General features: G+C 34.9%; 2 protein-coding genes across 2 annotated transcripts in view; both read left to right on the forward strand.

Annotated features, from left to right (window-relative positions):
- LOC120353821 (box A-binding factor-like) overlaps nucleotides 1–26,930 on the forward strand; it is a 598,086-nt gene that overhangs the window by 184,157 nt on the left and 386,999 nt on the right. The window lies entirely within an intron of this gene.
- On the forward strand, nucleotides 20,314–24,201 carry LOC120353822. The gene is made up of 3 exons (XM_039438895.1): nucleotides 20,314–20,422; nucleotides 21,053–21,154; nucleotides 23,642–24,201. The coding sequence occupies exons 1-3, from the start codon at nucleotides 20,319–20,321 to the stop codon at nucleotides 23,946–23,948; spliced, it is 513 nt and encodes a 170-aa protein (XP_039294829.1). The 5' UTR covers nucleotides 20,314–20,318; the 3' UTR covers nucleotides 23,949–24,201.

The following is a 26,930-nucleotide window of genomic DNA, read 5'->3' on the forward strand; positions in this document are numbered from 1 at the left end:
TTTTATCCTTGCATTTCTTTTGTCACATAAATTTGGAAGAAAAATAGCACAAGGACTACCTTATCATTTAATCTTTCAATGTTATTACATTAGTGTAATTTGCATTGTAAATAAAAAAAATAAATAAATGCAGGGAAATTCAAATTTCCCAGATGTGGTTGATATTCGGGCTATGGATAGAGGTTGACCTAACAAGTGTCGTGCTATACTAAGAGACGTTTCGCTACAATACAGGGTGAGGCATTTACTGAAACATAAAATCTTACCTCTACTCTCAAATCAGAAAAATCACTCACCTCCAAATATTTATAACTCAAGTGTGACTTGTCTAGCTGCGTTCACACCAAAGTTATTAACAAAAATGTTAATAACTTAATCCTTATAGATTCTATTAGATTGAACATAACTTATCATACACATGATGAACATAATTATGTGTTTGTCAAGTTCCGTTCAATCTAATAGAATCTATAAAGATAAAGTAATTATTAACATTTTTTGAATAACTTTGATTTAAACCCAGCTTTAGATAACATAAAGATTTGTGTCGTAACGCCATACGCTAAATAAAATAATGGAGGCTTCACGGCTATAATGTGTGAAAAACATAGAATGAAATAAGGTTCATCAATACTCAAATAACAATGGTTTTTCCAATAATACAATGAAATGCATGAATAATTCATGAATATATGTGATGATATTTAGAAATATTGCAAGTTTTTGAAATCGTTAATACATGTATGTCTTTTGTTGTAGGTGAGCATTCAGAGTGTTATGAGCATCACATAACTGTAAGTAGACAAAAATTACGATTTTATTTGAATCAGTTTCATAAAATCTATTATTTTTCCATTTATTTTGTACCAATTGTTACATTATACCAATTCCTGCAAATCTTATAATAAGACTTGCATATAATTATTGTCATACATATGCCCATATAGTTTGAAAATATCGGGGGACCGAGCTTCGCTCTGGAGTCTGTTTGAACTTATAATCTAAAGAATGAACTTATAGTTTATAGATTTTTTTTCAGTCGTACAATAATTATTTTCACAGTTATATGAGGAGGCACAACAGGCTTATGCCCAAAACTGTCCCTTTTCAAATTTATACTACAGTCCAAATCAAAATCTAGGTTAAGCTACTATCACTCATCAAAATAACAATTCATTCACACTTCGAAACCAAACATATCAATTACAATTAGATATACTATGAATTCGATTTAGAATGTTATGTTTGGTACAATATTATTTGTGAATAATCAAATAGTGACTTTAATACTTTGACTCTGCATAATGACTTTATTTGTATTATTTATTGTAGATGCAGTCACAACAAAGAGGTTTGCTATAGTTTGTGTAAAATAACTTGAGACTATTTTCATTCAAATGTATGCATGACATTTCTACACTAACAGCATCCAGCTACTATTTTTGACTTTCTGAAGTGAATATGTTTTCTAAAAAAAAGAGGAATAAACAATTATAAGTTTTTCTTGCTGAATTATTCTTCTCGTTAGATCAGCTGAGGAATAACCCACACATGCACTCGCTCACTCACTTCCATTACGGTATCGACAGATGACAAAATTTCCAGCTGTTTTTGCAAGGACATATTTATCCTTTTAATGTCCTTCAGCGAGATATCCCAGGGTTGAGACCTAGTACAATCGAATTTTCATACCATAAACCTACTTTGTTCCAAATTTCTTGAGAATTCTCCTCCCAAATTCGACACAATGTCCTCAAATTTCTTTTCTCTTCATAGATTTATCTTCAGAAGATTAATAATGCTTTGTTGAACTGTCTTCTTCAAAGGAATGTGACTGATATCATTCACAAACTTTTTGGACAAAATGAACAAAGACAAAGTATGAATCGGTTGTTTTGAATTGATATCGAACTGCCAGTCACTCCCAATATTTAACATCAGTGCTTTCCATTGAACTAATGTTGACAGTATAAGGTGAAACCCACTACAGCCAAGTAGCGTGTAGATTATCCAGCAACAAACAGCGGTTTATAGAAGTGTCAAGTTTCTCAAGCTCACTTGCATTCATTTATTTATTTTTATTTATTTGCCACCAAATGTGAGATTTTTAGCGCGCTTCCAGTATCTTTGTGTTGTTGGTGTCATGATTCATCCGCAAATATTTTAATCCTTTTGTTTTTCCCAGTAATCTGAGTAATCTCTGTGGATCTTTTCATGATTATGTCATTTGTCATCCATTTCAAATTTCGAAAGAACTTCTTTGTTTGTTGTGGAACTATTGATAAATCCGGATTCACATGATTCACTGTGAAGCCTTTGCTTTGATAAATTCTGTGGAACATATCTTTACAAGGAAATCTATAAGTCTATGAGATTACAAGTAAATTTATTATATCGGCCTTTCCAACAAAATGTGTATTCAAGTTTGTATTTTCATTGAATATCATTCGTCATCATCATCGAATAACCTGATTTCTTTGTTCTATTGAAACCAGATTTACTTTCAAACTCTTGGAAACGAGAAGCTTTTACCAGAGAAAACTCCTATAATATATTGTATTCTGTGCTTTTACTATAGTTTCACATGGAAGTCCGGCTTTTTCAGGAAAGAACTAATTCGCGTCTACATTGTTTCTATGCTGTATAAGTATGCTACTAAGTAAAGTATCATCACGGATTAAAAATTGTTGTTTTAGTCTATGATACTATGTAGCATTGTGTCTTCTCATATACTGTATGTAGCATATATTATGACTTATTCATTATAATGTTAGTTCAAAGTTTTCTTAGAGCTCAGTACTTCCTACATGGCCTCTATCCTTTAGAAGTATGCTAAAATTAATATACTTCCAATTAAGAAGTCTATTCTCTATATATCTCTTATGATAGACAAAATTTGGAGCTACGTGGAATAATATCCATCAAGACTTTATTTTATTTATTTATAATTTTCACGAGAAAATTAGGAGAGAATCAAAGGAGAAATTGAAGAAAAATGAGAACACAAGAACAGATTAGAGCCGAAGGGATATAAGATGGGAAAGAACTAAATCAAACAGATAGCTACAGTCAATAAACTCAAGAATTTTGGTGAAATTAGAATAATATGAAGTGGAGGGGAGAATAAATAGAGAGAAGTTATGTGCACTGTGAGAGAGCGGGGACAAAATATGAATAAGAATGAGAAATAACTGAAAAAAATGGGGAAACTCTATAGTAATCATAGTGATTATATCTATAAATAGAAATACGAATCTCAGTACCCTTTTTTTTATTTGTATTTCCATTTATATTACAAGTAGCCCTAAACAGAAAAGAGACAATAAAATGATTATATCTAATTTATTTGAATGTTTGAAAAATTGTGTAGATACAAGAGGCCCTAGTTACAAGAAGCCCTGGATTATACTAGCAACAAGTTCTCATGGACGCAGCAACTTAGAATCATTTACGAATGTATTTTAAGTTCATGAGTAGCGATATTCTCATGCGGTATTCCTCAAACAAAATTTAAAATCACAAGAACACCCAACTTCTACACCCCACGAAAACCATGTGTTCTCTCTCACCCAGAAAGCATAGGAAGTAATACTCTATACATTCTATACTCCATACTTAGAATACATTCTATATTCACTGCTCTTACCACACCACGACTATCCCACTGTTTGACCACGCTTCCACTGTAACAAGACCACGTTCTGTGTTCACCGAAAAACATGTTTTAGGTGCAGAATTTCACCCTGAAACATGTTTTTGGTGCTGAATTTCACTCCGCTCAAGTTGCAACGTTCAGTCTCGAAACACAATCGAGAACCGATACGTTTACACGGATTTAAACTCCAAGAATCGACATGAATCCCCGGATTTAACCCTGATTCTTACGGGATTCCTTGTCGATTCTAACGTTTTGTTGTGAAGTTTTGCGTTGGGCACGTTTATTCAGCAAACATGTGGTGGAGTCGGCTCTGTAAAGTGAAGAAACCGATTGGGAATTCCACGGTAGCCTGCCGACCAATAAGAATAAGTAATTATGAGGATGCTCTCCGAACTGACACCCAGACCGCTTCTAATACCGATATTCGTGACCTGTAAATGGAGGGTTAAGCGATTGGCGATATCCCCTTTCTATCCTGTATTCTCCTTCTCATTTCTGTGGATTCTCAGCTTTTGTTTTGTACCCTTTCTTGATGAGTAGTTGATTTGTTTTTGATATTGTTCTCAATTATTTCGTATTCTTGCTTCTTGTTTTTTTTTCATTCTTTGTTAAGTTCCCTCCCGTTTGTATCTCCTTCAATACCCAGCTTAATCATATTCTCTTGTTTTGGAGACGATCTCCTTCTTCTTTAATCCACATACAAGTTTTGTAGCTGTGCTTGATAATTTTTTTCTCTATAATAGCTTTGATGGTACCCCTGAGATATTCCTTGTATTCAAAATATTATCCTTCTAATTTCCATGTTCATCTCATATGTTTTGTCTCCTTTCGTTTCGATATTCTTCCTGCCTCAACTATTCAGTTCTCATCAATGTTTTTCTATGATAATTTCAAGTTTTAAATTAGATTCAACAGCTATTAATTCTATATTTATTTATTTATTTATACAATATGACAATTTCCACTGAGTCTAAGAAGACCCATAGTGATACAAAACAAAATAGCACTGTACATGAATAAACTATAAGTATTAATCTAAAACTAGAATTATAATAGATGAGCACAGTGAAAATTAATGTAGATTACTACAAAAACAAGATAGAAATAGGAAAATAAGGAGAAAAAAGTCATGCAGTTCGTGAACCCATGCAAAAATCATTATCTACATATCTTAAGTTAGTTAAGTAATTATATAAAAAAAGAAATACAACTTCTCCTCGCTACCAGCCATAAGTCAATACCCAGAAGCAAGAGCCACTAAAAAAATGTGATGTGACACCTACTATCTGTTTGATTTAGTTCTTTCCCATCTTATATCCCTTCGATTCTAATCTGTTCTTGTGTTCTCATCTTTCTTCAATTTCTCCTTTGATTCTCTCCTAATTTTTCCATGTAATTTCATAATCTTGATCTAATGTGATGTTTATGTCTTATCTGCACTCATGATATTTCACATCCTCTTTTTTTCGAATTTTATTCATTAAAAATGACGATCCTCCTGATATTCAATTAGAAATAATTGTCTTCATGCTTCACTCGGATTTGTGTGAAAAAGGCTTTGCCATTGTGGAGAGTTTTCATGAAGTCTATTGAAAATTAATGTTGTATTCTCTGTAACTACGATATACTCGTATAGCAGTTAGATTTAGTTATAATTAATAATTATTCAAGTTCAACTGTGAGTTTTATTTATGATTATTTGGTTGCAGAAGATGCAGCGTTTTTGCATGATTTAGAATTTTTGTACCCTGTTATCATTGATAATAAAAACCAATTTGATTTGATTTGTGACCAAGTTTGTATGTTTCTAGTTTTGATCTCTTTCCTGTTGTTAACTGTCTTTTCAATATTTTCCTGCTTTTAACCAACTCCCAACATTCCTTCTCTGCTATTTTCCTCATTTCCTCGATCTGACTGTAATCTTTTTCTTCTAATGTTCTCATTTTATTTTCTCTACACTTTTTATGAGTCATTTTTTGTTTTTTACATAATTTCCCAACTACACTGAATCCACTCTTATTTTGCTTTCATCTGAGAACACTGTTGTAAGGTGGAAACCTCATACACATGTACTGTGTTTCTATCTCTCTTCTTCTCCCTCACTCACTATCTTCCACTCACTCTCTCGCTCTCTTTTCCTCTCCACTCCTTCCACACCAATCCATTTCCCCTCTTTTTGTAATACTAATCCATACAATCACGAATAAGGTGTTCGATGATATTGCTCAGCGGTGCTCATTCCTTTGTAGTGCTTCTTCTTCTTTCTCTTCCTCCTTCTCCTCTTCCCATTATGCTTCTTGTCCGCCATTTTTATCACTTCCTGTCTTCACGATCCGAGGAGGCCCACACTGTGAGATCCCACCAATAACACTTCAAAATAATAACCCTTTATCACCAATTAAGCTCCAATTCCGCCACGTTTCCATTCTACTACTTCACGCGTCATCTTCTTCTTTTTCTTCTCCTTCTGCTGCTTCTTCTTCTTTTTTCTTTTTATTCTGTTTCATGATCCTTTTTTTTCTTCCCCATCTCTGTATTCTTTTGCATTATCTTCCTCTCATTTCTCTCCATATTTCAGCTACTTCCAGCCAATCCTATTTCATCCCTACGAGGAGTTGTATTTTCACCTCCTCTATCATTGCTTATCAATTGAAACAATATTTATCTCATATTATCATTTTCTGCACCCTTTACAATCGAATGCATTTCTAATTTCTCATAATTCTAGTCCTGCAATCCAGTTTTCAACCTCTAGTTTTCTTTATAAGTGTCCCTATCCTTCTATATCCTTGCTTTTTGTCATATTCTCATTTTGAAACTCGAATGCATTATTATTACTATTTCTGTCTCGCACTTTATCATTCCATCAGTATCTCTTCTCTGAAGTTTCCCTTTTCTTCTTAATCCTCCCTTCATTCATCTTCCACACTTCCGTCTGGCTTCTTCTTTTACCCATCCTCCTCCTCCTCCTACTCCATTTCCTCCTTCTCCTTCTTCTTTACCTGCTCATCCACCTCCTCCTCTTTCACCTCCAAGTGTGTTAATGATAAAGAAATTATTTCCAGAAACACTGAAATCTACTGAAACCCAACCGATTTATTTAGTTACATAACAATATTATACTATCGATAATCAAATTGCATTCAAATTCACTTGTGATTCATAATTTTACATACTTTGTTCAATGAGTTGAATACTTTGCTAAACCTACTGTCATTTATTACAAATTAGTGTATAAGCAGGAATATATTGTGATATTTTGTATTGTAATAATATTAAGAATCCTAATCTAACCCTTTTCCTCCTCCTCCTACTCATCCTCCTCCTTCTCCTCCTACTCCTCATCCAACTCATCCACCTAATTTATTCACCATTAAACCGTTAAAACACCATTAAAACTTCTTCACCAAGAAGAAGAAGGAGAAGAAGAAGAAGAAGAAGAAGAAGAAGAAGAAGAAGAAGGAGCAGGAGGAGGAGGAGGAGGAGAATCATGTAATTTGCGGCAGCTTTTCAGAAAATCGTGGCCACGATTGTTGGCCATTATGCCAACTTAACATGAAACGTAGCCGCGGTGTGCTATATCGGTGTTCTTTCACAGACTCGCAATTCCGTATTACACTGTAAAAATATGCTGCTATTAGTGCTAAATTTGAGTTGGGGTTATTCAGTTTGATATTTTTGATTATAGGCTATTTGGAAGCCGGTTGCAGTTTGTGAGTAAACCTGCATTGCTTTATTGATTCCAGCTTCTGATTTGCGAATTACTTGAGAAGTGTTGAACATGGGTGCCTTATAAAAAACTAGCTTTTACTATGCTAAGGTCTCAATTGAATTTCAATTCACAGTATGGGAATTTGTGGAATCAATGAGCATTAGTGGGTAATGAATGGCCCTGTACACCGTAGTTTTCCCCAGGATCTGCTGGAGTTTCTACTAATCTTGTGCTGGTCTTTACAAAAGTGTTTATAGAATATAAATATTATTTAACGAAAATCCTAAATAAATGCTGTAAATCACCCCGAAGACTTCTGCTACTGCAGACATTGACAACAGGGTTAACAGCTAAATGGAAATTTGATGAGAACTATCATCCAAAAATTAGTTGCCAGCCCGGGAATCGAACCCGGTACCTCCCAATTGCTAGTCAGGAATGCTTACTCTTACACCAAACTGACAATCTCTTGATAGCAGCGCTCATTTTATACGAAGCCATAGCGGCCAACCGGTGTACAGATGGAATTAAATAGAGAATGCATTTATTCAAATGCTTATAAATAAATATTATTTAATGAAAATCCTAAATAAATGTTGTAAATCACCCCGAAGACTTCTTCTACTGCAGACATTGACAACAGGGTTAACAGCTAGATGGAAATCTGATGAGAACTACTATCCAAAAATTAGTTGCCAGCCCGGGAATCGAACCCGGTACCTCCGGTTTATAGAATAGTTTCTGATAATCTGGTTCCAGAGTTCATAGAAGTGTTAGGGCCGGTTTCCGAGCTCGGGATTTACCTGAGTTCTAGACTTTAAACAGCTGGAGACAGAAAATTGGCTTTCCGAAACGGGGCGAAGTCGTAGTCCATGTTGAAATTAAATTGGTTAAATCCAAAAACTAGAAAATTGGACTCTACATGAAATAAAAAGGAAATGGTGTGAAGTCTGAGGTATTTTGAATTATTTGGAAATGGTTAATTTTGTCAAGGAAAGACGTTTTCAAATATAGAAATGAGAAAAATAAAGATTATCAGAACTACGACTACGTCCAGTTTCGGAAAGCCAATTTTTTGAGTTTCCCCAAGTTTCTGCTAGAGATTGGTGCTATCCAATCTACTAATTTCGAAATCATTGTCTTCTAGAACTATAATTGCAAAAATCGATATTATCAATATATCCTCAGAGGGTAGTATATCAAATGCAATTATCAGATTTCAGATTCCTCATGTGTATCTATGGTTGTATTGAAACTTCTGATTTCTGGAATTAAATTACCTGAGAAGGGTTCATTCTAAAGTCATGTACACACTGAACAAATGTTCGACAAACATTTTTGTTGAAACAGTTTGGGAAAATTTTATTATGTTTGACAAACAATGTTTGCCCGTGGCCAGTGTGGACGCGACATCAAACAAAATATGTGGGGAAAACAGGTTTTATGTTTTACAGCAAATGTTTGGAAAAACAGTAATTTTTTGTTTGACAAACAATGATTGTCCAAACTTTAAAAGATGTTTGTCCCTGAGCTCCTCAAACATACATGTTTGCCGATCATGTGTGTCGAACATTTGTTCAGTATGGACACTGCTCAAGTATATGAGTTCCTTCAACTAGCCTATGCTTAGTCCTGGAATAAACACCAGTTCACAGTTTGAGAATAATATTCCTGAAAAAAATATTATTCAGTGGATAATTGACTATAGTGCGGTCCACGTTATAATGACAGTATTTGATCAACTTGGTTTTGCTATCCTTGTCTATCATTCGACAAAGCCGGTGGTACTATCCTTTTCTAGGTCCAACATGATGCCAATTATGTTTTTGACAGTGTAGAAATATAATTAATTAATGCAGAGAATCGGCATCGCTATTCTTCTATCTTCATCCACTGCCATTATAAAGTGAACCTCACTATAGTTAATTGTTTTTGAATTCATGAGCAACGTTCTCCAACATTATTGTAATTCTTGATATCCCTCATAATTGGTAAATTCGAGATACTTTTCACATCAAGTCTAATTGCAGAGATGTAAATTGGGAAATTGGAAAAGGAAATGGATTGTTAAACAGAGGTTTTTTGAAGCAAGTAAACGACAAAATAATATAATAATAAACTGTTGGATTGGAGAAGATCATGAAAGGAGTGAATGAAGGAGGAGAAAGAGATGGAGCAGGACGAGTAGAAGAAGTAGATGGTGTTGAAGGAGAAGAAGAAGGAAGAGGAGTGGAAGTGGTGGAAAGGAGATGAGAATGGAGTGGTGAAGGAGAAGATCGAGGAAGATGAGTATTGAAAGGTAGTGGGAGCAGAGGAGGAGGAGGAGGAGGAGGAGGAATATGAGATGGACTAGGAGGAGGAGGAGGAGAAGAAGGAGGAAAATGTGAAGAAGAAGGAGGAAGAGGAGGAAGAGGAAAAGGATGAGGAGGAGAAGAAGGAGGAGGAGGAGGAGGAGTGGGTGGAGGGGGAGGAGGAGTAGCAGGAGTAGGAGGAGAAGGAGGTGGAGGAGTAGGAGGAGGATCAGGAGGTGGTAGAGAAGATGGAGGCAGAGGATGAGTAGGATGAGGAGGAGGAGAAGAAGAAGAAGAAGAAGAAGAAGAAGAAGAAGAAGAAGAAGAAGAAGAAGAAGAAGAAGAAGAAGGGGAAGGAAAAGAAGAAGTCATAGGGTGATGAGGTGAAGGAAGAGGAGGATTAGGAGGAGAATGAGTAGGAGAAGGAGGCGAATTCGCAGTTGAACAATTGTGTTATTAGGCGGTGCAAACACAATTATGTTGTAGCAACCCTCTAAATGATCGCATTGTTCAGTCAACTTCACCCCACCCCTCTTGCCAACCACTCCCAACACATCAACACCCTTAGAATAACCGTCACACGCACGCCCACACACACGCACACATATCTCTCCTACAATAATTCCTCACAAGCCACCAATTTGATGTCTCTGATGTCGAGACCAGGGTTCACTGTATCAACGTCAATATTGTGTTCTTTTTTCATGTCTAAGCATCATGAGTCTCCTTATTTTTCTCTCAATCTCACATCTGTCCAAAGTTCCGCCAATTTATGTAGATGCATAACAATATAATTATTATCTATAGTTATTATATTACAATTACTTTTTCATATCATATACAGTTCAATAATTATTTTCTTAGTCTATATTATGTAAATTCATCTATAATTTTGCTGTATTTTAAGCTATTGTATATAAGTGTATAAGCCGGTATATATTTCAATCTACATAAATAAAGTACTCAATCAATCAATCAGTCTCTCTCACCCTCTATCTATCTATCGTATGCTTTTTTCTCTCTCTTTTTTCATATATAAACATTATTATCATCAACTTCGATTGTGTCCTTTTCTCATCTTAAACCTCATGATTCTCCTTATTTCTGTCTCATTTTTCTCTTCAATTATAATCATTATGCGTTCTCAATTTTGTCCTCTCTATCATTCATTTCTTTAAATTACTATTTTTTCTTGATTGAATTTTCTCTCTTCGATTGCTCGTCTGATTCTTCTTTCTCCAATCACTATATCACATTTACATTCTTTTCTCTTTTCTTTTTCATTTCTTCTCTTCCCAAATTACCTAACCGTACTTACTTTCCATCCTTTGTCCTTCCATATTGTCTATTCCCAGTCTCTACTTTCTCTTAACTTCTTCTTCCTTCTCTTTGAACGTCTCGCCTGATTACGTAATTCTCCCATCTCCTTCTTCATTTCTTCCTTCTCACTTATTCTAAATTACCTGACGTGGTTCCTTCCCATTTCTTGTCCTCCAATTTTTCTCCTCCATCCTCTCTTCCCTTTTCTTCAACTTCTTGTTCCTCCTTTTCAAACATCACTCCTTATTTCATATTTTTTTTTCTTTTCAACCTCCTCTCCAAACCATCTTTGTGATGAACTTTTATTTTCTCCTTTCTTTTCTTTCTCTCCTTTCCCTCTTTCCAGTAAATTCTCTTCTCATCTTCTCCCAATCCTTCTCTTCCTCAACTTCTGTTCTTCCACTCTCTCCTCTCACATAATTTCTCTCATCCCAAACTTTTTTCTTCTTCCCCTCTCCTACCACAGCTGTCCTTTACTTGTACTCTCATTTTCTTTCTCCTTCTCTACGATTATCCCCATTGTCCCCGCTGAGAAGAACTGCATTTCTCACCCTATTTCTTGCAGCCCTTGTCAAATGTCAAGAACTACCCCTCTCGCTCCCTCTTTCAGTGCCAAGGATCTCCCCTCTCAATCACTCCCATGATGCCGAGGATTTCCCCCTCATACTCTCTCATTCACTCTCTTAGTGCCAAGAATCTTCCCTCTTACTCAATCTCTCAGCAGCAAGGATCTTCCTTCCCACTCGCTCACTTAGTGCCAAGAATCTTCCCCCTTACTCAATCTCTCAGCAACAAGGATCTCCCTTCTCACTCGCTCACTCAGCGTCAATTGTTGACCTCCCTTGTTAATAACAATTTCTGTGTGCAACAGCCCCTAATTTGAGCTACAGGGTGTCTCTAACAGTCACTCAATGCTGATTGTTCTCTTGCCCGATGCCAAACTAAATTATTGTTTCTGTTTTTGAACGATTCATATTTTTCGTCTTCTCTCCTTGCTCCATAGAGTCTATGTTTTGTAGGAATCGTTTGTGGAGATCTCTTGATAGATCGATTTTCTTGTTTCTCATTCATCCAAGATCTGTTTCTTTCATTGTTGAATGTTGGGTAGCATTGCTTCAATATATGAACTAATGTTTAATTTTTATTATATTTCTTACTTGAAAATTATAAAGATACTAGCCATCAGGCTCGCTTCGCTCGCCATATTCGTCTAGCCAGGGGGCTCCGCCCCCTGGATCCCCGACTGGATCGTCCAAGAGTAAGAACAGCAGGCTCGCTTCGCTCGCCTGCATTTTCCATTTGAGCATTTTTATCATATGTTAGGACGAACCAGTCGGGGATCCAGACTAAACGGATATGGCGAGCGAAGCGAGCCGGACGGCTAGTAATATAATATTCCCAGGGATAGCTCTGATTGAAGTAGCAGTGCCCAATCAATTTTTCCGCGATAAATGCATTTCAATCTTCAACTTGGTGCCAACCTAACAAAGTCAACTCAACTTAATGCCAACCTGACAAAATTATTGAATTAGTTACCAGTTAACAACTGTTTCGAAGAGGTACTCTCTCTAGATTATAGTGTTCTATATTAACATATGGTATGGACATTTTTCAATTATGATTAACAGAATAAGAAGGATATACATGCTAAAAGACGAACTTTCAACCCTTAAAAACTACCTTTAGGGCCGTTTGCACAGTCAAAACTTAAACTCGATTGAATCAGCTGGTGGTTTAAACTCAAAATGAAACACATTATAACAAACTAGACTTGATACGGATTTAATCCAGTTTAAAATGAAATTTAGTTTAAACTGTCACTGTGCAAACGGCCCTTAGAGTTAAAATATTGTCAAAAGATTTCTTAGTGCGCCTCTAAAGGGCCAACCGAACATACCTACCAAATTTGAACGTTTTTGGTCCGGTTGATTTTTAGTTCTGCGAGTGAGTAAGTCAGTCAGTCAGTGAGTGAGTGCCATTTCGCTTTTATATAAATAGATGAAGATGATATAGTAATTGTATTTTTATCTCCTTCTCTATTCATTTCGAATAGTTCGTTGACAATAATCAAATTATTAGTATTCTGTTTTCCGAAACTGAAGTGGCATGAAGAAGATGTTGTGATAAAGATTAGACTGAGGATCATAAGAATAATTATAGGGAGAGCTTTCGAAGAGTCGTCGAACAAACACCGATACCCGGTTGCGCAAGAGTCTGTTAACTTTTTTTAAGAAAAGCCTTCTTTTCAAATAAACCTTCCCTGATCAGTTCTCGTGGAAATGAACCATGATCGATATTCAACAGGGTTTTCTGCAACTGGGTCTACGAGTTGACAAAAATGTGAATCTTTACACTTGAAAACGGCTCTACTGAGTTGGAACCAGTTGCGTGATTTGATGGGATAAAACGGGTACTTGATAATTTCAATATTCTGTTTACATATAGTGTATTATCTCAAAAACACTGGGAAAAAATCAAGAACAAAGGGATTTCTCAATTATTCAAGAGACAATAGGAAAGTAGTAGAAGAAGAAGAAAGAGAAGAACAAGAAGAAGAAGTGGAAGAACAAGGAGAAGAAGTAGTAGAAGAAGGAGAAGAAGAAGAAGGAGAAGAAGATTTCTGATCAAAAAGAAAGATTTACGATGACAGACTTGGATTAGAAGCAGAGCATCCTGAAGAAGAAAATGAGTGGAGACAATGCACAAGTCTCTGCCGACAATTGAGGCTGCAGCATTTAAATTCCAATTAAGCATTAATTAAAGCACCGCTCCCATAAGAGACAATCAGAGTGGAGATTCATTCCAGCTGTGTCGGCAATCAACATCAGTGGGCTTCCATTAAAATAATGCTGACAGTTTTGAGTGAATTAAGCCATACAGTAGCCAGCCTGCCTAACCTATGAATAAAGATAAGCTCCTCCACTGAAAGGATTTATTGTCATTTAAGTCGCCTTTTCCCTTTATGTACTTTTACTTGTGTTCTACAACTTTTCCATTCCTTCTTCTTCTTCTTCTCTTCTTCTTCTTCTTCTTCTTATTCTTCTTTTCTTCTTCTTCTTCTTCTTCTTCTTCTTCTTCTTCTTCTTCTTCTTCTTCTTCTTCTTTTCCTTCTTCTTCTTCTTCTTCTTCTTCTCTTCTTCTTCTTTTCTTCTTCTTCTTCTTCTTCTTTTCTTCTTCTTCTTCTTCTTCTTCTTTTCTTCTTCTTCTTTTCTTCTTCTTCTACTTCTTCTTCTTCTTCTTCTTCTTCTTCTTATTCTTCTTTTCTTCTTCTTCTTCTTCTTCTTCTTCTCTTCTTCTTCTCTCCTCTTATTCTTACTTTTTATTTTTCCTCCCTCTTCTCTTTATTTCTTACTTTTTCATCTTTCCTTCCTTCTTCTTCGTTCTCTTCTTATTCATCTTCTTCTTCTCTCTTTCTTCTCCTTCTTTTCTTCTGCCCGTTTCTTCTCCTCCTTTTTCATCCTCTTCTTTTTCTTTCTTCTTTCATTCTCCTTTTTCTTAATCCCTTTCCACTCCCCCTTCTCCGCCCTCCTCTCATTTCATGCTTTCCCCTCTCTTCTTCTTTTCTCCTTTCCTCTCGACTCCTCCTCTTCATTGCCCCCTCTCACTCCTTCTTCTTCTCCTGTCTTCTTCTTCGCCTTCTCCCTTTCTTCTCCTTCCTCTTCGTCTTCTTATCATTCTTCTTTTTTCCTTTCACCTCTCTCTTTTTCTTCTTCCCATTCTTGTCTTCAATCTTCCTCTCTGTCCTATTCTCATTCTCCTCCTTTTTCCCCCTTTTCCTATTTTCTTCCTTCTCCTCATTCTTCTATCTTTAGAAGTACCTCTCTAGTACTACCTCTAGTACTTCGTCATTTGTATCTCGTTGTTGTTGCTCTTCTTCCCTTCCCTCTCTTTTCCACCACCAACTTCTCCCTCTTTTTCTTCTCCTACACCCCCCTCTCCTGCTTAAATACTTCTTCCTATTTTATTCTTGTTCCTCCTCCTTGAAGCGGCCAGTTCTGTTCCGATTCAAGTTGGAAGTCATTAGCACTGTTCAGATGTCAATTGTTGTGGATTGATTACTGATTGACAACAGAGACAATGAGAGACAATGAGAGACAAGAGTTTGCCACAAATAAATGCTACAAAAGTAAGTACACGACAATGAGACGACTACTCATGTAGTTGACGTTGTAGGACATTGTGAGAGATCGAACTGGATCCGATTGTTTTAGTAGAGTTCTGCTGTTTTTCAACGTTTTTTATTGTTGAGTTGCGAGAATTAATCTTAACTTTCCCTAACGTTTGTTATAATGTGGGAAACGAGGAGACAATGATGCTAATTGAGAGCCTGAAATCAAAAGCCTGAAAATTGAGAGCCTGAAAGATGCCGAAGAAGCAATAGGTTTTTGGTTTTTCTTTTTTTGTGTAGTTGAGAAGTTGATATTGTGGTAATTATTCATATTGAATGGAAAAGACTAAGAAATTGTCAAAAAACCACTGATTTATAGTTAATTAGAAAGACCGGTTTCGGTTATTACACCATTGTCAATCTCTGATAAACTAGAGTTTCTGAGTTTCTCTGAGATCTCTGAGTTTATCAGAGATTGACAATGGTGTAATAACCGAAACCGGTCTTTCTAATTATCAATGAATCAGTGGTTTTTTGACAATTTCTTAGTCTTTTCCATTCATTTTTTGGTTTTTGTTGCAAAATTCCTCATTCGACTTCTAGACTGAATCCTTATGAACCCTACTCTTAGAGATCATAGAGAAACAATAGCATAAGTAGATATCCCATGGTATAGGGCGTTTATGTCGCATCTTTTACTGTTATCTCGAGCCGATTACTGTCGATTTTTACTGTTTTGACTTTTTCTTTGAGTTGCGAGAATAAATCTTCACTTCCCCTAACGTTTGTTATAATGTGGGAAACGAGGAGACAATGATGCTAATTGAGAGCCTGAAATTAAGATGCAGAAGAAGTAATAGTTTTTTTGGTTTTTGTTGCAAAATTTCTTATTCGATTTCTAGACTGAATATTTATGTCAACCCTACTCCTGATAAGATCATAGAGAAACACAAGTAGATATCCCATGGTATAGGGCGTTTATGTCGCAACTTTTACTGTTATCTGAAGCCGATTACTCTCGATTTTTACTGTTTTGACCTGGTGTACTAACGGCACAATATAGCCAGTTTCACACGGCAGAATCCAGGCTCCTGAAGATCATATTACATATTTCGCAGCTCTCCTGTCCTTTCTCATGGGGATCTTCCAATAAGGCCCGATGAATCTTACAATTAGAGAGATTACCAGCGTCATAAAGCTTCACAGGAAAGAACTACGTGGACTATCAGCTTGAGATAACAGTAAAAGTTGCGACATAAACGCCCTATACCATGAGATATCCACTTATGCTATTGTTTCTTTATGATAGGATGGATTGAAATAGTATATTAACGTCACAAGGATGGGAAGAGGTCTTTTGCAGGCGAGGATGATGTTTCTAGTTGAGGCGTTAACTGAGACTAGAATTTCATTCGAGCACTGCAAAAGACATTCACGTACAGGTAACGTACACTTTTTTTGTCATAATAATCTAACCCTCAGACTACCAACGGGACAATATGTCCCAGCATAAATGACCAACCTCAAACTACAACTGGGACAATATGTCCCAATAGACGTTTATCAAACCCCAGTGGGTGAATAGATCATCTAAACTACGCAGTAATGAATCCCAGCGGTAGTCTAGGGTCTATTCTGTAAAATACATCAGCTGTTTAGAACTATCTGATCGCCATATTATTGTGAATTGAGGTTATATGCTCTCATGCATGCATGTGTCAGATGCTGGTTTTGTGCTGAATGAAGCTGTTCTAATGTGATTTGCAGTGTCATTTTGAGTTGAAAGTGAGTGAATAACTTTATATAATGTCAATAATAACATATGAAATTGAAATTTCAAAGCTATTTACTGAATTTTATCCATTTTATCGTGTTTTTTGTATTGGGACATATTATCCCAATTGTAAAATTGATTATTTGGTACCGTATTTGACGGGACAAGCTTCATAGATCCTATTTGGTTGTCTAATGGCAGAGAAAACTTCTTTAATGCTATACTTTTATTCTGTGCTAATGGCTGAAGAAGAATAATTGAGAAATAGAAAACATTACCTGCTTGTGCTGAAGTTACTACATGAATTCTATAAACATAACCTGGTTTACATTAGTTTCCGAACATCCGAATTCGTTCCGATCCGAATTTCGAATCAGGAATTTTGTGGAAGTTGAGAAAACTTCCACCTGGAGCACTGAAGGTGGTTTTTTTTTTGTAGCAGTTTTGCTGTTCCTATTTCGGAACTAGGAAACATACTCGACTGTGAAGAAAGCAAATGATTTCATTACAGTAGGCTATAGTATGCTGTAATGAGAGTCATATGTTCATTTATTCTGCAAACAGCTGTTTACCGCCTTGATTTCATGTATGGAAAACAGCTGAGATTGAATGACTATGAAAAGAATAATTTTTTGTCATAGTCATTCAATTTCAGCTGTTTTACATTCATGAAATCAAGCCGGTAAGCAGCTGATTGTAGAACAAATATACATATGATTCTCATTACAGCATGCTATATTGTAATAAAATCATATGTTCTCTTTGCAGTCGAGTATGCTCCCTAGCTCCGAATTTGGAACAGCAAAACTGGTATAAAAGCCGACCTTCAGCCACTGAACTCTATGCTATACGATAGTATAGAGTTCACTGCCTTCAGCACTCCAGGTGGAAGTTTTCTTAATTACAATCAAGAAATTCCTGATTCGAAACTTGTAAACTAGGTTATGTTCAAAGAATGCATGTAGTAATGTCAGCACAAACAGGTAATGTTTTCTGTTTCTCAATTATTCTTTTCTAGATTATTACGACAAAAGATAGTGTAAGCTACTTGGACGTGAATGTCTTTTGCAGTGCTCGAATGAAATTCTAGTCTCGGCTAACGCCTCGACTAGAAACATCATTCTCGCCTGCAAAAGGCCCCTTCCCGTCCTTGTGACTTAAGATACTATGTTGTTTGGATGGGAAATTCATGGATGCAAGGAATGCCAATTTTCCCATGGAATCGGTAAATAAAATCCAATTCTACCTGACATGATTTTGCTCCAAGTCTGTTGCTTCTCCCTAGTCATATCTGCAGTATATGGTTTTCAATTGTTTCAATTAATGAAAAAAAATATCTGTGTATCAAGCTAGAAGACACTAGTTTCCCTTGACCTTGATCAAAACAACCTTGCCACATGTAATTAGGGTTTGTAAATAAGTGAACCGTAACATTATTATCATTGAACGAAAATGCAAATTAAATGCTGTAATTCTTCGAGGTGACTTCTGCTACTGCAAATATTAAATATTCATTAGCATTTGAATAATTGCAATACCTCAGTAATTTTCATCTGTGGACCGTAACAATTTTCCGCACATTCGTATATCGCCACAAGACCTAATTTGAATTAATTATCTCATCCATTCAATTTTCTGACTTTCACATATATCTCATCCACTTTCCAGTCGTGACCAGTATATTATGTTCAATAATCCGTCAACGTTATTCTCGTCTCTGATTGGTTGGTAGTTGAGAACCAATGAGGCGAGACTTGGCACTAGTTGATGCCATAAAAATAGGAAAATACTACTATTTTCCTCCACTACTTATTAGTATTCCACTTTACTAGGCCTATTTACCTTCACCACTATTTTCTAACTACTAGTTCCCTACCGAATTAGCTCAGTTGGATTTAAATTGTCTCTGTAACTCCAATTTGATCTCAATTATAACTTATGACTACTGAAATCAAGTCATTTGAATACCTTGACATTTTCTGCCAATTTACGTATGTAAATTGATAGGATAGGAGCATTCGCTTATGGCAAGAACACATCTTCTTGCTTTTTATGTGCTAGGTTTATGGTAATGTGCACAGTTAATTGGATATAGGTTTGCTTTTCTTGTCATATTCATGATTGATAGTTTAGTTTTGCTTATTACGGAAGTCATTCAAATGATTTATCAGGATAACTAGAGTCAAATAGATAAATAGAGTCAGATTCAGGATTAGATTGGAGTTCTTCATTTAGGTATGTTACAATAGATAAATATTACGATCCTACAATAGGCCTATGTAACAGATTGTACAAAATATTCCAATTTTTCATTATTTTGAATGAAAAAGACTAAGAAATTGTCAAAAAACCACTGATTTATTGATAATTAGAAAGACCGGATTCGGTTATTACACCATTGTCAATCTCTGATAAACTCTTCATCAATGGTGTAATAACCGAAACCGGTCTTTCTAATTATCAATAAATCAGTGGTTTTTTGACAATTTCTTAGTCTTTTTCATTCAATATGAATAATTACCACAATATCAACTTCTTAACTACACAACAATTTCATTATTTTCCATTCAATTATATAACATTACACAACTTCTAAAAAAGTAACACAGGCTAAAGCCCTAAACGGTTTCAATTTATACAACAATCCAAATTTTCTAGGATATATTTCTTTTTATCGTACATTTTCTAATGTTAAATTAACTTAGTACCCAATTACTTTATGTGAATTACATTCTGAACTCCCACTCTAGAACCATAATTAGGTTTCTAAATACTAAATTTGGAAGTTTCAAATTTTCGTCTGGGCCAACTTCACACCCCAGCCACAGACCACAATTCTTAAAAGGCGAAACACCACAGGCCCTAGTTCAAAAATTGCCACCACGTAGCGCTTTAAAATCATGCGAAATACCTTATGCTATTACTCGCTCACTATTAGAGTAAAACTTGTTTTGAAAACTGATTTATTCTGTAATATCTATATCCATGTCGCTACCATGTCGATTTATTTTTATTTTTTATTTAAACAAAAATAAATTTCTTAATTTCAAAGGGATCCATTTTTTCAAGAAAAACAGGTAGTCATTTTGAAGATTTGATGATAAAAAATTTTTATCATTTTTCAGCTTGAAAATCGAACCAGTGGTTCCATCGGAATCATATTTACAAGTTTTATCTCTAAGATTTTTTATGCGCTCCTACCCTCCACCCCATCCAAACGTCACTCAGGCACCTTCCACCCCAACACACAAGTCACTCACCCACCACCCACCCACAAGTCAGCCTTCATTCTTAGAGCTCAGGCTGGTCACAACTTTTCTTAGTTCTTCAGCTTGTTCACTTGTCATATTGACAGTGATCGTGGCTAGTACTAGGACATAGTATTTCCAGACGCACTCCACATATAATTTAGATTCCGTATTATATATGTTTCTCTGGCATTTACGGCCGGTAAAATGGATTTAAGACATACGGTGAAGGGAAAGACGAAGTTGGTTCTTTCAGCCAGGAGAATGAAAAGGCGGCTACCACCAGAATTTCATGCTAACAGACGTAGAAGGTTAGTTGATTTCATTTCATATAATTAGATAAATTAAAATGTCACGTACTTTAGGCCTACTAATCATGCTTTGAATAATTAATATTGTTATTATGTAAATATAATTATATTCTCAGTTCGTATTATCTCAAGAGAGGTATTTCGTTATGTATTTTTTTATGTTTGTTAATATGAACAAACGTCAACGTTATTGACAACGCTTTTCGCATAATTATTCAAGATAATGTCTGAATGGATAGGTACAGAGAGCAACCGGGTGATAGAAAAGCATGGCAAATTTGAATTGATCTTACAAAACTCACAGTACACTATTATTTAAAGTAATGTTTATAGTGAGGTGATACAAATGCGACTAGATATTTCAAGAATCGGTTTTGTACAATTTTTGTTCAGAACATACTGTTTACGATGTGACCTAAATTGAATTTATAGACTAAACCTATTTTTAATTCTGTAATCTTATCTAAATTTAGGAGAAAAATAGCTCAATGTAAGTCTTTTTTTTCTCTCCTGATCATTGTGATTCCTGTGGAAATGAAGTACCAGTGAGAAGAGTGTAGAGAAATTGCAAATTATGTAGACTATATATATATGAAAAAATGTCTGCAAAGTGATTTTTGAACATTTCAGGATTGAAGAACAAACCTTATCGCTCGAAGCGCCTTCATCTTCCCAGGCTGACAGTGTTTCAGCAGATGCCATTTCTGTATCCACTGAGAACTTTCAACCCAGGATTCAAGATTCGAATTTCCACAATCTCACTTGCATTATGTTACGACAGGTTAAGAATTTACAATGAATAGTTTGCGACTCACAACACTTTATATTCAACTTTGAAGAATTTATAAGCATCACTTATACATGAAGTGAATTAAATAGAGAAAATTGTGATTGGAAATGTTCCCGATCCCAATGCTCATTACTTCTAATAAAGTAATAAGATGCTAATAATAGTCAAATGTATTCAATTAAAATTGTATGTCTCATGGTTGTCTGATCCTTCTCTATATTCCTATAGGAATTCACCCTCCACCATAAATACAATTATACCCTTACGAAGACAATATTTAGTATCACAGTAGCCCATTCTCTGTGTTGGAAATATGAATTTACAAATCCTTTTGCTTCATACACTTTCTTTTCATATCCCATAATCACAAGTTTCCAGAATAATTTTTTTCTAAATTTAATTGCAGTGCAACGTCAACTCCTAAAGGAAAGAAGAGAAGACCACACAACAGAAAAGTACCAGTGCATTTGATGAAATGGAGATTACAGCAAAAGTAAGTAACTTGATAGTTTACAGAATATAATTATCAGCGAGTATAGTAAATTATTATTTACCTCTATAAAAAGAAGTGAAGTTTTTTATGGTCCATATCCTTGTATCTACCAAACCACCGGTTATTTTTTGATAAATAAAAATAACAATTGAAAAAACGAATAAGCCAACACATACATTATAATATAGAAAACACATATTTGAATAATGATACTTGGAATAGACATTCACATTCAAAGTTATATAATATTATTTTCTATACAAACATAACGTTCCCAGGCATTTCTTTAACTATGATTCAATTATTTCCCAAACTATATTCATTTAAAATTTAATTCAATGAGAATTAATACATCAGACCTATAAACTTTTCTTTTTTTGTAAAGAAAATCTAAAGGAGAAGAAAAATTTGGGCCATCAACATCTTCTTCCACCTTAGAGTCAAATCTAAAAAAAGCGTCCTTGATGGCACCTCTGATTTTGCTACAATTGTGCCACCATTCCCCTCAATTGGTCTACAACCAGCTTTGAACCATGAGATTGGTACCACCTCAACGCGAAATAGTGGAGTTTCTTACGTGGAGAGTAACGTCTGTGATACTTTCCTAACAAGGTATGTCATCATCTCAACTTACAACTAATTTCATATATACGAATATGGTGTTCTCTATATTTCCTAACAAGTAGAATGTATTTTGTTCACTGGTCCACTTTTTTCTATATTCTATTGTTTTTTTCAACTGTAAAGCTTTGTTGGATCAACCCACAATATTACTCATTGAGAAATATGATTTTGGACTAGTATTGTCTTGCAAGAGAAGATTCACAATAAGATCAATTTTATTAGAAGTGAATGATTCAGCTAGGTTGTGTTGAAGGCGTCTGTAGATGCTAAACAAGAACGAGAATAATTTTTCATAGTTAATATTTGATACTTTTAGTAAGATAAATATTTTTCAAGCTAGTATTTCGAAGCTGAAAAAAACAAATATAGCCTACAATATGAAAATAGCAATAATGACTCGATCACCTGACTAATATTTATTTGATATTTTAGTACAGTACAAATAAATTCCACACTAGTTAAAAAGACTAATATTACTAGTTCATTCATGCAATAGGCGCCTCTTCCAAGCCCGAAGAGACTTTCTGCACACCATTCTACAACAGAAAATATTACAATGGGCTGAAGTTAGAAAGAGTGTGACAGGGATAGGGGAGAAAGCATGAAACTATCATTCGCCAAACGCGTTTCTCTCTCACAGCTGTATAGCTTCTCCAAACTTAGGGGTTGGAAGAGAGAGATAGCGATTGTCAGAGAGAGTGCGAGTTAGGTTTTGTTTGGATTTGGAGTATTGCTTGTCATGTTGTTCTGTCTGCTGTGTCAATGGCTATATAATACAGTATACAGTTATATATGTGTGTCAATATGGAGTATAGTGTTATACAATATATATATATATATATATATATATATATATAAATCATATAGAATTACTATCTTCAGCTCAATTGGTAAGGGAGAAAGAATACATAGATAAAAGATATTCACAGGCATACGATTATCATTTCTGAGAAAGATTATCGACATACTGTGATATATAAACCTACTCTTCATCGCTATAAACTTCAGAGAGAGAAGTTCATTCCAATACTAAAACTAATTATAATTCCAAGTTGACATTTTTTGTAAAATGATATTGGCCTAATTACCAGAGATCTAGAATTTGTCAAAGAGTCTCTATGCTCTCCTAGTTCTCTTTACGCACACAAAAGCAGACATAGGCGGAGAAACATTATTATGTCTGCTTACTCTGGCATGCCGAAGTTGATATTCTCCCCGTCTGTCTGCTGCTATGTGCGTGCGCCAATAAAATATAAAATCTCAATCATTTTTCAACATGTTCCGATAATTAATCACCCCCATTTAATTACAGATATGATGAGTATCCAGATCTAATAGTTGAGCCGGATGGAAGACCACCCAAAGACGATTTTAATATTATTTCTGGCCGATTTATTGTGGACGGCAAACATCTTGTGCAAGAATTGAGATCTTTGGACTACCATAGATACGAGTGTGAAAAAAGTGATAATGGTTATATGACACTGGTGTCTTCAACTTCAAAATCATCAGAATGGACAATGAAGTTCGTTGTATGGACAGCTCCACGAACCAGCTGCCATAAATGCGTTTCAAGAAATGGAAGAAATTCAAGTTCAGCCTTGCGGTTTGTTTGTTGACAAAGAACATGACTTCTTGGCGGCTTCACCTGACGGACTGGTCGGAGGTGATAACTGATTGAGGTGAAATGTCCGAAGTCTGCTGAAAACCTCACTATCAGCGAAGCCGTGATCAAAGTGAAATCATTCTGCTTGGAAAAACTACGTTGTGGAAACGTCCGTCTCAAGAAAAACCACAATTATTATTACCAGGTAAATTCATAGGTGATTTTTGATATATCTAAGTATGTACAACTTTTCTTATCATAAGCTATTACATCATTGTATAAAAATCGAATTTATACGATTTCCAACTTGATTAACCTGTATATTTGCAGTTATTGAACGAAAGCTATAACATGATTTGACGACATAGATCCAATACCTACTAAATAGAAAGCTATTACTAAGTAATAGCGGGTATTGAATCAGGGTAACATTGGAATTATTGTGTAAGAAAAAATGTGTGGTTACATCACCAAACCAGTTGATGGGTGTCTGTATTTTGCGAGTAATCATACAGAATGTCTGTCGTTTATGTGTCAACACGTGAGTTCAGCTGTCTGTCTTGAATTTTGATTCTGACTTATTCCATAATATATAAAGTATTCATAAAGTTCTATACATTCACAAACACATGATGAGTAATATTATTATACAAATCGCGGATTTCAAAATTAGTACAATACTTCCTAGGTGAGTTTTACAGCTCGGGAGGTTCACTACAGTCATGTGAAGGAAAGAAAGACATTAGAGGTGTAGGTGGTGATAGACAAAGGATGAGCGGGTGTGAAATGGGTAGGTGGTGACAACTATTGAGGGTTGAATTTGCAATGATAATGGAAACGGAAAGAAGTTAGGACGAAGGACAATGCTATAGTAGGACAATGTTGACAGAAGAGGGCTCACCTTCATTGTTTTGATGTTTCAAAACTACACTCAAGTTCATACTACAGCTATTCATTTGTTTTATTTTTGTCATTGCACAATAATCGTAAAATTGTTGATTGAACCATTACGCAAATAAATATATTTTGTGAATTGCAAACTTTGTCAATCACTCCCACAACAATAACCATGATAATGGTCACTGACTATAGATCCGAAGAAAGAGAGTTCTGAGACTAGTTAGATAGAAAGAAAATGAGAAAGAGAGTGAGAGAATATGAGAGAGAACGAGTAAAAAGGCTCACAATCAGTGCATTAGGCAGTGCACTGACCGTGTGCTACTGTTCTGACTCTTTCTATTTATATAATAATAGAGACCTGGGAATATGGATTAACAGCTCATTAGAATGCCCTATTCGTAATATGAAAGAGAAGGAATTTGTGGAGCATTTTCTGTGGAGGTGCCCGATGTATGGTGGAATAAGAAGACACTATTTAGAAAAATTCACTACAAATGTGGTTACTGACGATGACAAACCCATATTACTTCGAACTTTATGGAGCAGAAAATCAACCGTTTGTATGAGTATACAATGAAAGCAATCGAAATCAGATCTATGATAATAATCTCTTGAATAATGTCCGATAATTATAGTCAGGAAACAAAGGATATCATTGAAAATATTAAAAGCATTCGATGCTCATTTTAGACGGTTAAGTGGGGAATGCATTGAGATGAATAAAGTAAGTTTGATGGGGATAGATTGAGCTCTAAAAATTAGATAGTTGGAAGAGATTATTGTATGCGTGATGGATTATTATATGAAAATGTATTATTGGATATATTTGTCTAGAATTTATTATTGTTGAAGTTAATACTGTTATTACTCGTTTTGTTAATAAAATACGAATAGGTAGATATTTAAAACTAGAATGTTATTATTGTGATTACTATAAATGGTATTTTATTAGTATGTAAGAAATGTAGTATTGGATAAATTTTATGTAAAATTCATTATTTTCGTAGTTGAACTGTTATTGCACATTTATAAAATATGTATAGGTAGATATATAATACTGGGATGCTATGATTGATAGATATTATGGAATTGTTATTAAATGAAAATGTACAGATTGATATTTTATTTTAAAATTTCAAATTTTTTGATTGTAATAGACATATTCTTCTGTATATTAGGAACATATACTTACTAAAGTACTCTTACTTGTGATATATATTTAAAGCATATATGATTTAAGACATATCAGTAATTTGATATCATGGAATGTAATGACTGTATTCAACTCAACTCGTTTGTATTAGCATATGTGCTTGAAACAAATAAATTTATTTATTTATTATTATTATTTTACTGTTCTGACTGCGTGAACAATACACTGCAATTGAACAATGCATTGGAACTAAAAACGCGCTTCCGACAGAACCGTTAAACCGATTTGTTTGAAATTAAATTTTAAATTTGCCTTTAAAATGACTACCTGCATTAGTTAAAATTTTACTTATTATAAAAGCTATCAATTGTAAATACTTATTCAGATTGAAAAAAAATGTATTAAGTGAATTGCAAACTTTGTCAATCACTCACTCCCACAACAATAACCACGATATGGTCACTGACTAGTATGACTACAGCTCCAAAGAAAGAAAGCTCTGGAACTAGTCAGATAGAAAGAGAGAGAGAATGAGTGAGAAGGCGCTCAATCAGTGCGTTAGGCTTAGGCAGTAAACTGACATGTGCTACTGTTCTGACCGCGTGAACAATACAATCCAATTGAACAATGCATTGGAATTAAAAACGCGCTTCCGACAGAACCGTTCAACCGATTTGTTTGAAATTAATTTTAAAATTCTTGAAAAAAATTTGCCTTTAAAATGACTACCTTCATTACCTAATTTTTTTCTTAATATAAAAATTATCAATTGTAAAAACTTATTCAAATTGGAAAAAAAATTAAGCATATGGTAGCGAGTTTCAAACCTTTAAGCTGATTGCAAAACAGTTTTGGTCTTCCATATTGGACTAAAAATAAGTGAGTAATCACATAAAGTAATTTGACCCCAACAGTGCTGCTATCTATAGGGCTAGAATCATA

This window comes from Nilaparvata lugens, chromosome 12, assembly GCF_014356525.2.
Source record: "Nilaparvata lugens isolate BPH chromosome 12, ASM1435652v1, whole genome shotgun sequence".
NCBI lineage: Eukaryota > Metazoa > Arthropoda > Insecta > Hemiptera > Delphacidae > Nilaparvata > Nilaparvata lugens.

Coding starts and splice junctions, on each gene's coding strand:
- LOC120353822 (XM_039438895.1), top strand. CDS start 20,319: ATGGATTTAAGACATACGGTGAAGGGAAAGACGAAGTTGGTTCTTTCA. Junction 20,423..21,052: donor CATGCTAACAGACGTAGAAG/GTTAGTTGATTT, acceptor TGAACATTTCAG/GATTGAAGAACAAACCTTAT. Junction 21,155..23,641: donor ACTGAGAACTTTCAACCCAG/GATTCAAGATTC, acceptor ATTTAATTACAG/ATATGATGAGTATCCAGATC.